General features: G+C 44.3%; 1 protein-coding gene across 2 annotated transcripts; it reads left to right on the top strand.

Annotated features, from left to right (window-relative positions):
- The first annotated feature begins 10,322 nt into the window (after positions 1-10,322).
- Positions 10,323-15,386, top strand: LOC137782957 (serine/threonine-protein kinase pim-2-like). Of its 2 annotated transcripts, none has more exons than XM_068572679.1 (6): positions 10,323-10,669; positions 10,823-11,019; positions 11,104-11,361; positions 11,449-11,629; positions 11,721-11,882; positions 11,989-15,386. In XM_068572679.1, exons 1-6 carry the CDS (start codon positions 10,390-10,392, stop codon positions 12,078-12,080), a joined length of 1,170 nt encoding a protein of 389 aa, XP_068428780.1. In that variant the 5' UTR covers positions 10,323-10,389; the 3' UTR covers positions 12,081-15,386. The 2 variants fall into 2 exon arrangements, with proteins under 2 accessions (XP_068428780.1, XP_068428781.1); XM_068572680.1 differs by having other exon boundaries at positions 11,721-11,901.
- The last annotated feature ends 133 nt before the right edge of the window (positions 15,387-15,519 follow it).

The raw sequence follows: 15,519 nt of genomic DNA, 5'->3' as shown, positions 1-15,519 counted from the left end.
TGACTGTTTCATGTATCTTCATTGGCTTTTCCTTGTATTTACCTCCTCCTGCTCTTGTTGCCATGTTTTTCTCAACACTTACAACTTTCATCATGCTCTGCAACAGGGAACCGCAAAGTACATAACAACGCAGGAAAAGTTGCCTTTTTAAGACAGTTTTGACCAGGACAAGATCTTGGTCAAAAGACCAGAAGGCTACTAACTTTGCCTTTGGTGATGCGACAAATCAAGTGTGTGTGGTTCTCACCTCCCCGACCTGTTCAGATATTCAGCATGTTAGACATGTGGAATAAGTCTATGATGCTCAGGCGAGCCTCATCTTCAAACAGTTCACACATAACGCTGAAGCACCGCGTGGAAGTGCTAGTTGTGTTCGCGAATTCAAATCTAGTGCTTAAGTCATGCAGTGTGGCCTAGGTAGTAGTTGAAAGCCTGGTGTCTCATACAGATGCTAAAGTCTGCATTGGTATCAGATGCTGAGGGACACTGACCAAGAATCTGTATTCAATAAATTGGGGGTGAGAACGGGTTTGTTCCCTCATTTTTTTTTTTCGTTGATTTTGCCGTAACTTGGTTTGTCTAATGACTCGTCTCTCCAAGCCGTGTCTGGAGGTTCTGTTTGTTCTTTAAGTCCGCCGGCATACTTCCTGCATGGTGCCGTCTGTGCTTCTGGCCTCTTTTTCTATGTCCTGTGCTGCTCCACGTATCTCAGCCAACAGAATCACATCATCTGCAAAGAGCAGAAAAGCAAGGTCAACTAAGTGGACACTCTTAACCCTAGCCGCACCTTGAGATCTTATCTAAAAAAAAACATTGACATAATTGGTAACAATGGGGTTGGCACCCAACCCTTCATGTTAGGCTTGTCGACTGGCTTATCCTTCTATCCACATGTAACCCTCACATCCCGAGGGAACTGCTCGACCTAGCCATTCGTTTTGGCAGCAACGGGTTCTACACCTACCACATCCTGTTTTGCTTCGAAGCCGCCGGTCACATGCAGCATTTTAACCAGAACACGTACGGGGGCGCACTAAACACAAGAGATAAATTGCAGAGTCTTCGCAGCTCGCCGTTCCCTCACCTGTGAGCTAACCATTATACCTAATCTAATCTAACCCCGCCGTCTTCTGCAGCCTGCCTGACTTTTCGGTGCAGGAGAAGCTCAAAAATCTTTGACTGTTTAGCAGAAGCACTCTGCTGGATCTTGATAAATGTTCACAAACATCATCCACTTCCTGGATGACTTACTTACAGTCACATCGTCCTCCTCCCCTACAGCACTCGGCCTTCATACCCTGACCTCCGCGTTTCAAGAACTTGGAGTACCTCTTTCCGCCGAGAAAACTGCAGGTCCCACCACGTCCTTAAAATTCTTCGGCATCAACCTAGACTCAGTTCTGTTTTAAGTATCCTTACCTACCGAGAAAATCAACCGCATCTCCTTACTCATTTCAAACTTTTACCTGGCTCCGAAATGCACCAAGCACAAACTTCTTTCGCTGGCAGGCCACCTTCAATACGCCACCTTAACTACAGCATACGCATCATTTCTCAGGGTCGATCCTTCCTGTCACACCTCTCAAATCTCCACGCACAGGTCAGACTCTTTGAAGCATGCAAAACTGAGCTCAAATTATGGCACCACTTCCTCTCCTCCTGGAACAGCATCTTCTTTTTCTATGACGTCTACATCACCAAACCAGAAGACATTCAGCTCCTCACCGGCTTCGGCGGCCTTAACGGCAAAAAGTGGTTTCTCAGCCTCATGGCCGCAGGAATTCGCATCCCTGACCCCTTCCTCCGCAATCTTCAAAACGTACCCCATTGTCATAGCAGCTGTCCTGTGGGGGCACAAATGGTCCAAAAAGACCATAACCATCTACTCTGACAACAGCGCAGCAGTAGACTTCATCAACAAAGGACAATCGCGCTGTCTCGACATAATGTAGATCATAAGGGGACTTACCCGAGTCGGATCTCCTCGCCCGCTGCATCCACAAGCTCCGTTTGGGCTACCTGTCCCCCTTCATTGACAAAACACTAGAGTCCATGTTCCTGCTTGCCTTCTTTTGCTTCCCGCGCTGCTCGGGGTTCACCGCCCCAAGCGCCGACCACCAGCTGCCGCGACACGTGACCATGTCTGACATCTCAGTCTTTCCTCCCGATACCATCATCCATCTTATCAAGCACAGCAAGAACAACCAACACGGTCCGCCCCAACCCACCGCTTCCATCTAGAATTGTTCCTCAGCCATACAAGCCCATCCACGACTCCCTAAACCTTGGATCGACCGGCCAAATGTCTGGACTAGACCCCCTCTTGATATCGGAGACGGGAAAGGGGGCTACTCGACCCTGGTTTCAACACTACCTCCGCCTAATCCTATCGAGATCCAAAATACCCCCTAAACCTGAACGACATCAGGAATGCTCATTGGCACCTGTCTGTATGAAGTTGTCTTTTGGGGACTTTGACCCGCGGACATGCCAAGAGACGGGCCCCACCCACAGTCTCTATAACTCCCCCGGTGGACAGAGCAGGGGGTGCGTTCCTCCCCGGCAGGGAGAGAAGTCACAAGCACATAATACACGGCGCCGAGCGGCGCCGAGGTCCGGGCACGGGCTCGCTAACGCACGCGACCAGAGCCGGCGTGCCGATTTCGGCCCGAGCCTTTCCAAGCCGACCAAGAGCCGGTCGCGGCGCATTAGAGTGGAGGAAATGCACCGGGCAGCAAGGGGAGAGCACAACCTACCAGGTCAACGAAAAAGCATGTTGTCCAAATCTATCAACAAAGCCGCCACACTGACCCTGCACAGACATAATATTGCAGCACAGCTGCAACGGCAGTTACCTCTCCCCGCGCCAAGGAGAGGCCGCGGGTAGAAGCACCAGCACCCCCAGGTGCAGCAGCAACTACAGCGCTGTGGTGAGTATCCCTGCAGTACTATGAGTATCCCTGCAGTACTATGAGTATCCCTGCAGTACTATGAGTATCACTGCAGTACTGTTGGTATCCCTGAGACTTTCAGTATGCATGTGTTCATGTGAATGACGTTAAACACATGCAGTACAGGAAGTACTCGTGCAACACTGCGATTACAATTCCTTCTTTGAGTGTTGGGTCAACCTCACAGGGCCTGTTGATCTGCGTTTAGACTTTAATATTCCCTTAACTGTCGTCACAGTTCTGTATTTGAGTGTTTGGTGTGATGCCGCACTGCAGCTGAATGTAAGGGTCATCCATGCTTACATGATATTAATAATTTTAATATCATGTGATATTAAATATCTTTTAATCAATGCATATGTTTTCCATCTGCTTACAAATGTTTGTTGTCGTTGTTATGGACACAACAACACACACACACATGTCATTAATTAAGACCCTCTGGACTGAACAGCCCATTAACTGCTGCTGTGTACCTCTCTGCCTCGGACAGGTTTTCACACCTGCTTTCATTAGTGTCACATGATGACGTCATTGCCATCAGAGGTGTGACTGAGATCTAAAACCAACTCTCACTGCAACACTTGATGCAACTGTTGCTAAAGAGATCGACAATTCAAAGTAAACAATGTTGCTGATCATTTCTCTTTAATGACTAAAGTTTTGCGACTCGACCTCTCGAAACTTCGGCACATGATTACATCATATGATCTTCATTACAAAGGAAAACGCATCATTATTCAAATATTATATCAAACTTTTTAAAAGTTCTGCATTTGTTTAACGTCATTTACATGAACACATGCATACTGAACGTCTAAAGTTTATTTTAATTGGGATTTAAAAATGCACTTCTGACCTGATGACTTTGGGGCCGAAGCGAGGAAATTAATGTATTGATAGAAAAAACAACATGAATGAATAAATATTAAATGAAAATATATTACTTGTTCTATTTCACCTGAAATTTAATTTACCATGAAATGCAAGCACTTCAAAGTCAAACTAAACGCACCTGGTTTTAGAGTCAAAGAGCTTGTTGGTCGGTTGGTTTTGATTCCTCTGCTAAAAAACTATTAAAGTCATTTTTTGAACTGCTAACTAGTTCTTTCGCTGAACGTTAAAGGCATTAATTTCTTAGACATCTAATTTGTTCTCTTTGGCGGCACCTGTGGCCACAAGCGGTAACTGCAGGTGCGCGATCGCATCCCAGAGATCCAAAGTGTCCTTCTGTGACTTAACAGATGTTTAATTCTGTTAATAATTATTGATCGTTGGCTGACCCGGTGGAGTTCTCGTCATGCAGGTTCATTCAGAGGCCCAACAGGGAAGTGACGCCCACAGAGAGGAATTCAGGGAGGTGAAAGACAACGAAGGGTTTCTGCAGGATTGACTCCATAAGATGAACACAAGAAGAGATCTGAAGACACTCGAGGAGCCTTTCAACAGATGTTTATTCTGTTTATGATGACAGACCAGAACAAAGAACAACTGTAATGTCACGCTTTGATAAATGAAGCCGACAAAATATAAAATCTGTCTTTTCCTTCACTGCAATTTGGAAGCTGCTGATTATGAACACATGAAAAAATGACATCATTTTAGCATCACTCTCTGCCGATTGCAGAAATGTGAAAGAAATGAAGTATTGTACTTACTGAAGTATTGTACTTACTGAAGTATTGTACTTAACTACAAAATCAAAAGGTACTTATTAGATTTTTCGCATCTTATGCACTTTTGAGTGTTTGTGAACATGTTTCTACTTGATGAGTAATGAGCACATTCTGCTGAAAATACTAAATACTTTTTAAGGTTTTGTGTGCATATATATATATATATATATATATATATATATATATATATATATATATATATATATATATATATATATATATATTGTAGTTTATCAGCAGCTGTGACTTCCTGCTTCATAAGTTCCTGTTATCTACATGCCATGCTGCCCCCTGCTGGTGAAGAGAGGAGCTACAGCCACACAAACAGCTGCAGGTGTTTCATCCCCAGAGGAACCACAAGAGGGCGCTGAGCTGCTGCAGGGAAGCAGCTGGAGGTCTACGAGGTTGTTTCTTACTATTTGAAACCAACAAACTCTGGAATATATATATATATATATATATATATATATATATATATATATATATATATATATATATATATATATATATACATATCATTTATATTTGTATTCTATTATATATTATAGTTTATGCTTTGTGAAGTTTTGAACATTTTGAAAGTGTGTGCGTGCGAGTATGAGTGTCTGCGTGTGTGTGTGAGTGCGTGTGTGTGTGTGTGTGTGTATGTGTGTGTGTGTGTGTGTTATTGAAGCAAAGGTAAAAGCCTCTCAGCGTCTTCACCACCTGCAGCGCTGTGTAATAAAAAGATCTGAAATCAAACGGCGGGAACAAAAAGTTTTCTGGCGCTTTGATTCGGAGCCGTCTGCTGACTGGCAGCGCCACACTGAGACGACTCGCTAGTCGCTGTTGTTGTTTCTTTGGGTTTGTTTGTTTGTTTGTCTTTGTTTGTTCAAAGGAGTGAAGATGCAAAACAGCGAACGCAGGAATTCATTTTTTTGGAGAAGAACAGCAGAGGACCCGCTATTATGAATCCAAAACAATCTTCACATGTCTCCACAAAGAGAAGATGTTTACACATCGTACGTTTAAAAAACGTAAATTAACGATTATTTTCTACAACTTTAAAATCTCATATTTCTTCCTTTGTTTTTTTTTACACACATTGAAGTCAAATCAGTATTGACAATCAGTCTGTGAATACATGTGAACAGCCGAAGATATTTGCAATCTCTCAATCACATTCTGAGCGTGTGATTGAGATTGCCTCCACACGGCTCTCAACATGGCGCCGCCCAACGCCGCTAACAAAGGCAGCGGTGCAACAAAAAACGGAGCTAGCGCTGTTTACCTGAGAAGGTTGTGGGTTTTATGCCGGGACAAACATTCAGTTTTAATTCAATTCAGTTTATTTTGTATCGCCCAAAAATCACGAATGCGAAATTTGCACTCACGGTTTGTGTGACGCTTTGCCGTTGTGTGCTTTTGGGGCTTGTTGAGGAGACCGCCTCACCTTCCACCGCTCACCCTCATGCAGGCCGGACCGCGCGAGGTCAATCGGCGTGACGTTTACCGACGTCCACGTGGATCCCTCAGCGTCCTCGTCACGCCTGGAGAAAAGCCCAATGTGTGTTGTTGTTGTTGTTGTTTCTCTCGATATAATACAATCACTCTTCTCACTCCGACTGAGTCCGTCTGGCTGAGTCAGCTAATTGCATCTCGCGGCTCGTTGTGAAGCACAACACGAACAGAAGCTGCAACTTTTAGCGCTAATGTATGCCGACGCGCGGCAGACACACACACACACACACACACACACACACACACACACATCCTGATGTACTTGTAAGGGCTGCACGGCAGGATGTTGGCACGAGAAGAACAAAATAGTTTTATTGATGGCGTGAGCCGCGGAAGACGTGGGAGTGTTTGTGTCCACGAAAGAAATACGAACAAAAAAAAACAAAAAACCGCGGCGGCGGGATGACAAATTGGACGGCGTTCAGAGGGCGGGATTGACGGAGCCGAGCAGCAGGAAGCCGGTTCATCACAGCCGGAGCTTCCTTCCGCCCTGTGATTGCTAAACTGTCGAAAAAGAACAGAACTGAATCAACACAAAACGCCACACACACACAGACACAGACACACACACGCACACAAAGCCACCCGGTGGGGGATTGTCACAGCAGCTGCTGTCGCATCATCACACCAGACGCTTGTCGTGTCATGTGTGTAGAATAACTTCAGGAGGCCGTTGTGTTCTTCGGCTAACTCCTTTAGCTCAGCATTAGCATAGCACCGAGACCGTGACTGACAGGTTCGTACAACTCCAAGTGCGGACTGGACACGCCCCCTTTCTGATATCACCTGACCACGCCGCTCTGTACGTACCATCACGTTACAGACAGTTGTTGTTGCTGCTGCTGTTGTTGTTGTTGTTGTTGTTGTTGTCTCGCAGTCCCGGACGGACGACACGCCCGCGGGCCTGAGCGCCGCCAGCACGTGTTGGTGTTTCCACGCTTGCAGATGCAGCGATGAGACCACGCCCCCCTCCAATCCGGACGCCTGTGAGCACGTGACCCCTCGACGCAGAAGGTCCGAGGAGGTTTGGAGGGGGCGGGGCTTAAGTCAACCGACTCGTCCACGACATCGCCGCATGCTCCAGCCGGCCCGGCGCCACGCAGGGCGTCGCTCCGTGAGAGCAATTTACATTTCTGTCGCATTTCCCAAATGATTGCCACTTTGCAAAGATAATATGTTGTTGTTGTTTTTTGCGCGTGTGTGTCTGTTGCAAAGCACTTCAGGTCTTCTGCATAATCATCATGGATATGGGATTTGTTTTGACCAGTAAAACGGGAGGAAATTCTCTCATGTTGCAAATTGTAGGTTTGCATAATGAGAATTTAGTGAGAGGACCTGCGGGGGCTCGCTCACTAAAGTCATTTAGTTGTTTTTTCTTCCTCCCAAAAGCAAAATGCTTTTAGTTTAATGTGTGTTTATGTGTGTGTGTGTGTGTGTGTGTGTGTGTGTGTGTGTGTGTGTGTGTGTGTGTGTGTGTGTGTGTTTCCAGCCAGAGGGTCCGTGAGAAGCTGAACGCGTTGATTTCTTTACAGATTAACTGAAATGCTACCAATTAACTACAATTTAGATTAGAAATAGAAATAATGACCCTAAAACAGTTAGAAAGGTAGAAAAAAGTTGAATTTTTTTAAGATAAAAGTATATTAAGTTCGTCACGTTAGATGCTGTCAATGCTCATACATATAAAACAGTGAAGCAGCGGTTCATGCTGTCGGGTTTTGTGCTTTTTGGTGACTTTTTGTGATGTTTTTGTTCATAAAACTAAAATTATAACCGACATCTTTAGTGAGGCTTTTGCTTAGAAGATTTCATGGCCATTATTGGATAAAATAAATACATTTTATTCATGTATTTTTTTTTAAGGCCCAGAAAACCTCATCCTTCTCCCTTATTTGGACAAAATAAACATTACAAAAGGTATTTATTGAGGGTTTAACGCTCTTATCTGCACTGTGGGGTGGGATCAGAGTACGTGTATATTTATATATCTGAGTACTTGTGTGCAGAAGGCTTTTACAGAGTTCAAAAGTACTACAGTTTATGAACTGTATACGTGTATGCGTGTATGTACACGTATGTGTATATGTGTATATGTGTATACGTGTATATATATGTGTATACGTGTACATGTGTATATATATGTTTATGTGATATGTGTATACGTGTATATATATGTATATATATGTGTATACTTGTATTTGTTAAAGTATACACGTATATATGTGTGTGTATATGTGTAAAATGCAGAAGTCGTACAGTCATACTGTTTCAAGAAGAAAGTTTATAATATTATGACAGTGAAGTCATAATTTAATGATAATAAAGTATTTTTTTTAAGATCTGTTTGGCCAGACATCAACAGAGACGTGTAAATTGCTTTAATCAGAAAAGATTGCTCTGGATTTGTGTTTCCTCAACACAATGCTTCAGACGCTGTGTTGATGTGTGTTGAAGTGGTATTTCTGGCCCTGAAGCCAGTATTACGCTTCACACGTGGCGCCGCAGCGCCGCCAGCGGCCACCAGGAGGAGCTCTGGCTCCTGCGGCCTGGTGCAGAAGCTCTCCGACCACAGAGCGAGTAGTAGAGGTTGGTCGGTGTGAGTATTGCGTCCCTCTCACATTCCTTCTTTCGGGAGCCCCATATGGTCATAATTTCCCAGAATACTCGTCACCACCTCACACACCAGACATTTGTCCTCCCGACTGATTCCATTCATGCAGAGAAAGCAAAGCACATCGGAGCTCCTCCTCCCTCGTCTGTCCTTTCTTTCTTCCTGCCTCTCTGCCTCCTGTTTTAATGCATCCTGTGTTCAATGCCACCTGTCGTCTCCCTCTCTCTCCTCCACTGATGTCGGAGTCCAAAATGGAGGAGGGCTATTACTGCGGTTTATTAGCTGTGCGGCGCCGTCCACCTTTATCTCACCTCCTCTGTCGAAGTATAAACTGCTCCTCAAAAATGAAATGTTCTCAGGCGCTTATTGGACCGGAGGTGATGCTACAGATACATCTTGTGAATTTAATGTGTGAATTTATTTTTTCTATTTCTGGCTGAGCTAATGAGCCGAGCTTTACCCTCCGCTCAAGCCCGGTACAAAGACGCTCCAAGAGCTTTAATCATTTGCGTTTGTTCATTTGGAGCTATTGTGCCTGACCGATGCGAGCGTCTTCACGGCTGGCTAGCATGCTAGCTCTTTAGCTACAGCAGTGTACCAGCTAGCCAATGTACCAGAACCACTGGTGTGAGGGGCCGTTAGCATGTGTTGTGACCTTCACCTCCATTCTGAGCTTTTGTGGCTGATCAGCTAGCATCTTTATGGCTGTCTTTTAGCATGCTAGTTCTTTAGCTAAAGCGGCGGTGTGCCAGCTAGCCAATGTACCAGAACCACTGGTTGGGGCCGTTATGTAGTGTTGTGACCTTCACCTCCATTCTGAGCTTTTGAGGCTGATCAGCTAGCATCTTCACGGCTGGCTAGCATGCTAGTTCTCTAGATAATGTACTAGAACCACTGGTGTGAGGGACCGTTAGCTAGTGTTGTGACCTTCACCTCCATTCTGAGCTTTTGTGGCTGATCAGCTAGCATCTTCATGGCTGTCTAGCATACTAGTTCTCTAGCTAAAGCCGCGGTGTGCCAGCTAGCCAATGTACCAGAACATTTTGCTGTTCCAGTTTTCTGGTGTGAGAGGCCGTTTGCTAGTGTTGTGACCTTCACCTCCATTTTGAGCTTTTGTGGCTAAACGGCTAGCATCTTCATGGCTGGCTGGCTAGCATGCCAGCTCTTCTGCTACAGCGGTGTGCCAGCTAGCCAATGTGACTCAAAACAGCTGCAAAGGGACACAAAATTACTCCAACGAGACACAAAAGACCCTCACACCAACTATGGAACAGGGCAAAACAACCACATAAAGACACGATGACTAAAAAGAGACAGAAAGTGACCACAAACAGATGCAAAACAGCTGCAAAGAGAAAAGCAACGACTACATTGATTGATGCAAGTGCTGCATGCTTGTACTCATCGTACTTTATGCACTTTATAAATGTATTCAGTGGGTAACCTTCATCTTTATGAAAGAACTGTTTACTATAAACACTCATCTGTATATTCTGGAACACGTGATCTCTCAGACTGAAGTCCCAGAATGCAACACTTCTTCAAAGCCTTAGCTTTAGAACTCCCTTGGGCAGATCACTCATGGAGACGCCAGCCTTAGAGGAACAAACACACAAGTTGATAGAAAGGTCTTCAGCAGTATTCATCGATCATGGGCAATGTATTTGGAAAGGACTTGAATTCTGAGGAGGAAGACGTCGAGGAGGAGGACGTCATGGAGGAGGACGTTGAGGAGGAGGACGTCGAGGAGGAGGACGTCGAGGAGGAGGACGTCATGGAGGAGGACGTCGAGGAGGAGGACGTCGAGGAGGAGGACGTCGTGGAGGAGGCAGTAAAGAGAAAAGCAACAGAAGATGATCAAAATCCACAGGAAAAATGTAGACGACTGGACTCCATTCACAATGAGATGCCGTCCACTTCAAAGGACCTTGGTGAGCTTTATTCCCATATTTAAATTGAAAAATGACTAACCTAAACTACTATTCTGCCATAAATGACGAACTATTGAAGAGACATCAAATGACGTCTTTTCTTTTTGTTGTGACTAAGTAAACTCATGTTGATGTTTTTTCTCTCATCTATAGAAAGCAGAAACGAACCCGTGGCAGTTCTGACCCAGAGAAGCCCCAAGAGGAAGGCCGATGATGAACCAGGTGAGACGATGAAGAGGACATTGGGTCCGTCTGCCATGTTTAAGGCCAAGTACCAGCAGCTGGAGGGACTTGGCGAAGGAGGATTTGGGTTTGTTTTCGCTGGATACCGGAAGGCGGATTATCTAGATGTAAGTGTTACTCCCATGTTCTTGCACACACACGCACACACACCTAATGGTCAGGAAGTGTAACCGAAAATTTGTATCTCCAAGGTTGTTATTAAGCATATTCCCAAAGACCAACTGATCCTCTACCACGAGGACAATACCGGGAAGCTGATCCCCATGGAGGTCGCCGTCATGCTGAAACTAGCGGCCGTATCAGAGCGTCATTCAGCACACGTTGGCCTGCTGGACTGGTACGAACTGGAAGAAGAGGTGATCCTGGTGCTGGAGAGACCGATGCCGGCCGTTGACCTCCTTCAGTACATTTTAGCCAAAGGAGGCTGTTTAGAAGAGAAGGAGGCGAAGGTAAGCTGCTGCAGTCAACTCAGTCACATGAAAACACGTCAAAGCATTCTCCTCTCTGATCCCTCGTCTCTCTCCTTTTGTTTTCAGATTATAATGAGGCAGCTGGTGGACGCAGCCATCGACCTCCAGGAGAAGCACATTTTCCACCGGCACATTAAGGTGGAGAATCTCCTTGTTGAGACCCGCAAGAACCGCTTGAAAGTTCGCGTCATTGACTTTGGTTTGAGCTGCTTCACCGAGGAAGGAGAAAAATATGAAACCTTCTACGGTGAGATGTCCAGTTTTCTGCTCTTCACTAACTTCACCCATCAAACACAGCTCCTCCTCACTGTCTTTTTTATTGTGTCTATATATTTTAGGTACTCACATCCCCCCAGAGTGGTACAGTCGGAGGCATTACATGGCCGGGCCCACCACTGCCTACCAGATAGGAGCTGTCCTGGTGGACATGCTCCAAAACACACATTTAAGATCGGACATTTTCTTCCTGCGAAAGGAAATAAATTGGCGGTTTTCGGAAAGTAAGGGAAGAAAAAAAATGTCGGCAGACAAACATTTGTTAATTTGAGTTCACGTTGTGATGGATCACAGTCGCTCTAACCCTTCCTTCTTCTTCTTTCTCTCCAGATTGCAGAAATTTCATCAAGGCGTGTTTGTGTGAGGACCCGGATCAGCGTCCCACCCTGGAGCAGCTGAGGGATCACCGGTGGATGAGATAGTATCACACACACACACACACACACACACACACACATGTCAAAATGTATATTTAACCATAACTATACAAACATACTGTCTATTTAAAACTTAAGACAATTTTAAGACACTGAACCTAAATTGCTGCCGAGGGTTGAGCCTTCTGTGTTTATGTGACGTATGTGACGTATGTGATATATGTGACGTATGTGCCATATGGAACACGTGATATATGTGATGTATGTCATCTGGTGGCAGGTGGGACTTTGTGTGGTCGCAGCCCAGCTGTCCCAGGAGAGGGGATCTCTCTTTGAATTGTCTCTCCCGAGATTTCTTCCCATTTTGGGGAGTTTTTTCTCGTTTTCTTTGAGAGCTCGGGCTGGGTCAAGTGATGCTGCTGCTTCGAAAATAAAAAAAAAAATCAATTCAATTACAACAAAATTAATTTATCTTTTTTTTTTCCACGGCAGAGAATCATCATGCTGTTTTCCTAATTACATTTTGACTTTACGAAGGTTTCGAATCCCCTTTTTTTTGCTCCGATTCAGTAAAACACAAATTAAAATGAACAATACGGAAAGTTAATATCTCGAGTGAATTAGTGTTTGTATCTAAAATAAAGTTCATTGCAAATTAAACAAGCGGCCATTTCGATTCCTTTTTTGCTAAATAGATGAAAGCAGCTTAATTGCAAAAATAAGACTTTCGTCACTTCAGCTGGTTAAATTATATTTAGAGACGAATCGCATACTTGTTCCATCATAACAATGTATGCATACTGTCAGTATTTGCACTCAAAGTAGTACAGCTTGTCATATTTCTTGTACAACCGTGGCGAGACCACAGTGGCGTGCCGACTACGCTCACCCGGCTCCCATTATGAGCAACAGGTCCTTCAGGGCAGTTGCAACGAGTTCACTTTTGCGTTGGGACCCACAGATGCTACCTCACACCAGAAGAATATCCACCTGCTGGGGAACCCAACCGGAGTTCGCTGTTTTGCATTCGGGCTCTCACTGATTCCTGCACCTGTCACATCGTGCAGACCATATGGGTCCTTTCCACGGCCGACATCTTTGACGTGTCGCAGTGAGACACAGGTGTGAGGAATAAAATGAAGGATGGCTGAGTGCCATTAGGCTGCCTTGAGTTTCACGGTCCTGCTCCTGCCGACTCGCTGTCGCGCTGACTTCTTACTGAACTCTTGGATAGAACGGGACCGGTGATAATGTGATCAGTGACGCTCGTGTTTCTTCTGCTATGTCGAAATAGCCGCTGTGAAATATGGGTGAGAGGGATTTGTCACACGTGCGACGAGTGTCTTTCAACGTATTATGTCGTCAATTATGTTCTGTTAGAATGTAAATGATGAATATTAAATTATAAACAACGCGTTCAGGCTCCATCATAAATCACTACCTTCCTCACTGCTGCTTATTAAATGGACAATCGACAGTTTACTCAGTAATGAGCTGCAAATGGAGATTTCGGGGGGCTTATTTATAACCATTATTTTTTATTGCTGTACACTCACACAACTAATTGTAATGTAATTTGTAATAATTTGTTATGACCCTATTCACCTTACATTTTTCCCATTTATAAATGATGTATAAATATGAGTTAACCTCCGGTTTCTAACAGTGAGGCCAATGCTGAATTGTCTTAAGGCCTCCTTCTGGCCACCAGGGGGCGACTCCTCTGGTTTTATTTCTACAAACAGACACAAAACATCTAGAAATTTATGCAAAAGTTGATTGGCTTTTGCAACTCAGCGTCGGGCGAATTTTTCAGCTTTTTTTTCGCAACCATTTGCGTCTGTGCATTGACTTTACATTTAGTCTACTCGCGGGAATATTACACATAATTAAGATCTGACATTTTCTTCCTGCAAAAGGAAACAAATTGGTGGTTTAAGGAAAGTAAGAAAATCAAAGGTCTATCAGAGAGCAGCTGCCTGGTAGACATGCTACAAAACCCCTTTTGAGTTTAGATATGTTCGTCCTGCAAAAGAGAACAAAATGGTGACCGATGTGACATAACAAAATAAGTGGATTTCCATGTTTATAATGCAATTCAACGATAAATATAAACATATATTCTAAATATGACTCGAAAGTGACTCGAGAGAGCTCCCAAAGTTATGTAAATATCAATTTTATATCCCTAGCTTGATGCTACACATGATTGACGCACCTTAATGGAAAGTTTACGACCTACAGAATCCACCGAATAGCCCTTGTGGTAGCTTATGCTAGCTACACCGAAAAACAAGATGGCGGCGGCTAAACTCAGTCCGCAAACCGACGGCCGCCGGTGTCTGCGTCCGCTTCTTACACGCCGTCTACGACTTCCTCTGACAACAAAGCGACGCACGCGCCGCCGTCGCCGCTGTGAGAAATGCTTCGGCTATTTTCTGGTTGTTCCCGGGCCAATGATGCCGGTTGTTGCTGGCGTGTGTTGTGGCGTGTGTGTTTGTTATTCCAGTCACTCGCGTGTCCACGCTTTTGTCTGAGTTTCTCAATCTCTCACTTCCACTTGAGCGCACGCTGTTGGTTAATTGGATTTTTTTTTTTTCTTTCTTGGAGGAGACATGCCGGATTGTGACAGCGCCAGGACAGGCTCACACACACACACACACACACACACACACACACACACACACACACACACACACACACACACACACACACAGACAACAGATCATTTTGCCTTAGTATATGCTAATTGCAGCTGCCGTCCGCACTGCACTTGTAATTACTGTTATTACGGCGATGGAGTTGATGTTGAGGCAGGTGAAAGAGCCAGAAGCATTAACGCCATCGAGTGCCTTCACCGTGACGCCGATCGCCCTTTATGAGGCTTATCCCATTTATGATCACATCAGGGCTGCAGTGTTTACACGAGCGCAGAGAGGAATCATTAGGAGCATGTTTCTCTCACACACACACACACACACACACACACACACTTGAGTACAGCTAACTCGAATACGTACTGTACTGTAAACTTCTGTCACGGTTACAGACAACAACATTGAGTCAAAATGGCGGTTACGAGCAGGAACACAATTTTATAAAACGTTAAAATAAGCGACGCAGCACACGATGTGCACACATCACAACGCTCGTCTCTCACTTCGGTCTGTGATGTTAACAAAATGTGGTTTTTCCTGATGGGAGCAAATTTCGTCATCATTTAGTCCAAAGCAGAAAAAATGAACTCCTGGTAATTATGCTAAAAATGCAGGTGAAGAGTGAAAAGCATAATGAACAAAGATTTCTGCATTTAAATGTTCATTAAGTACTTTTTTTGCAACCAAACACACAGACAAGTAGTAAAATTGTAGTTTAATTTAATTTCTGTACAAAACAATATATATATATATATATATAAATATATATATATGTATATATATGTATATATATATATATATATATATATATATATATATATATATAT

The sequence above is a fragment of the Clinocottus analis genome, unplaced genomic scaffold (genome assembly GCF_023055335.1).
Source record: "Clinocottus analis isolate CAN_PGR_092001 unplaced genomic scaffold, fCliAna1.0.p SCAF_12, whole genome shotgun sequence".
NCBI lineage: Eukaryota > Metazoa > Chordata > Actinopteri > Perciformes > Cottidae > Clinocottus > Clinocottus analis.
Note: the sequence above shows the minus strand (reverse complement) of the source record. Positions and strands in the feature narration are given on the sequence as shown.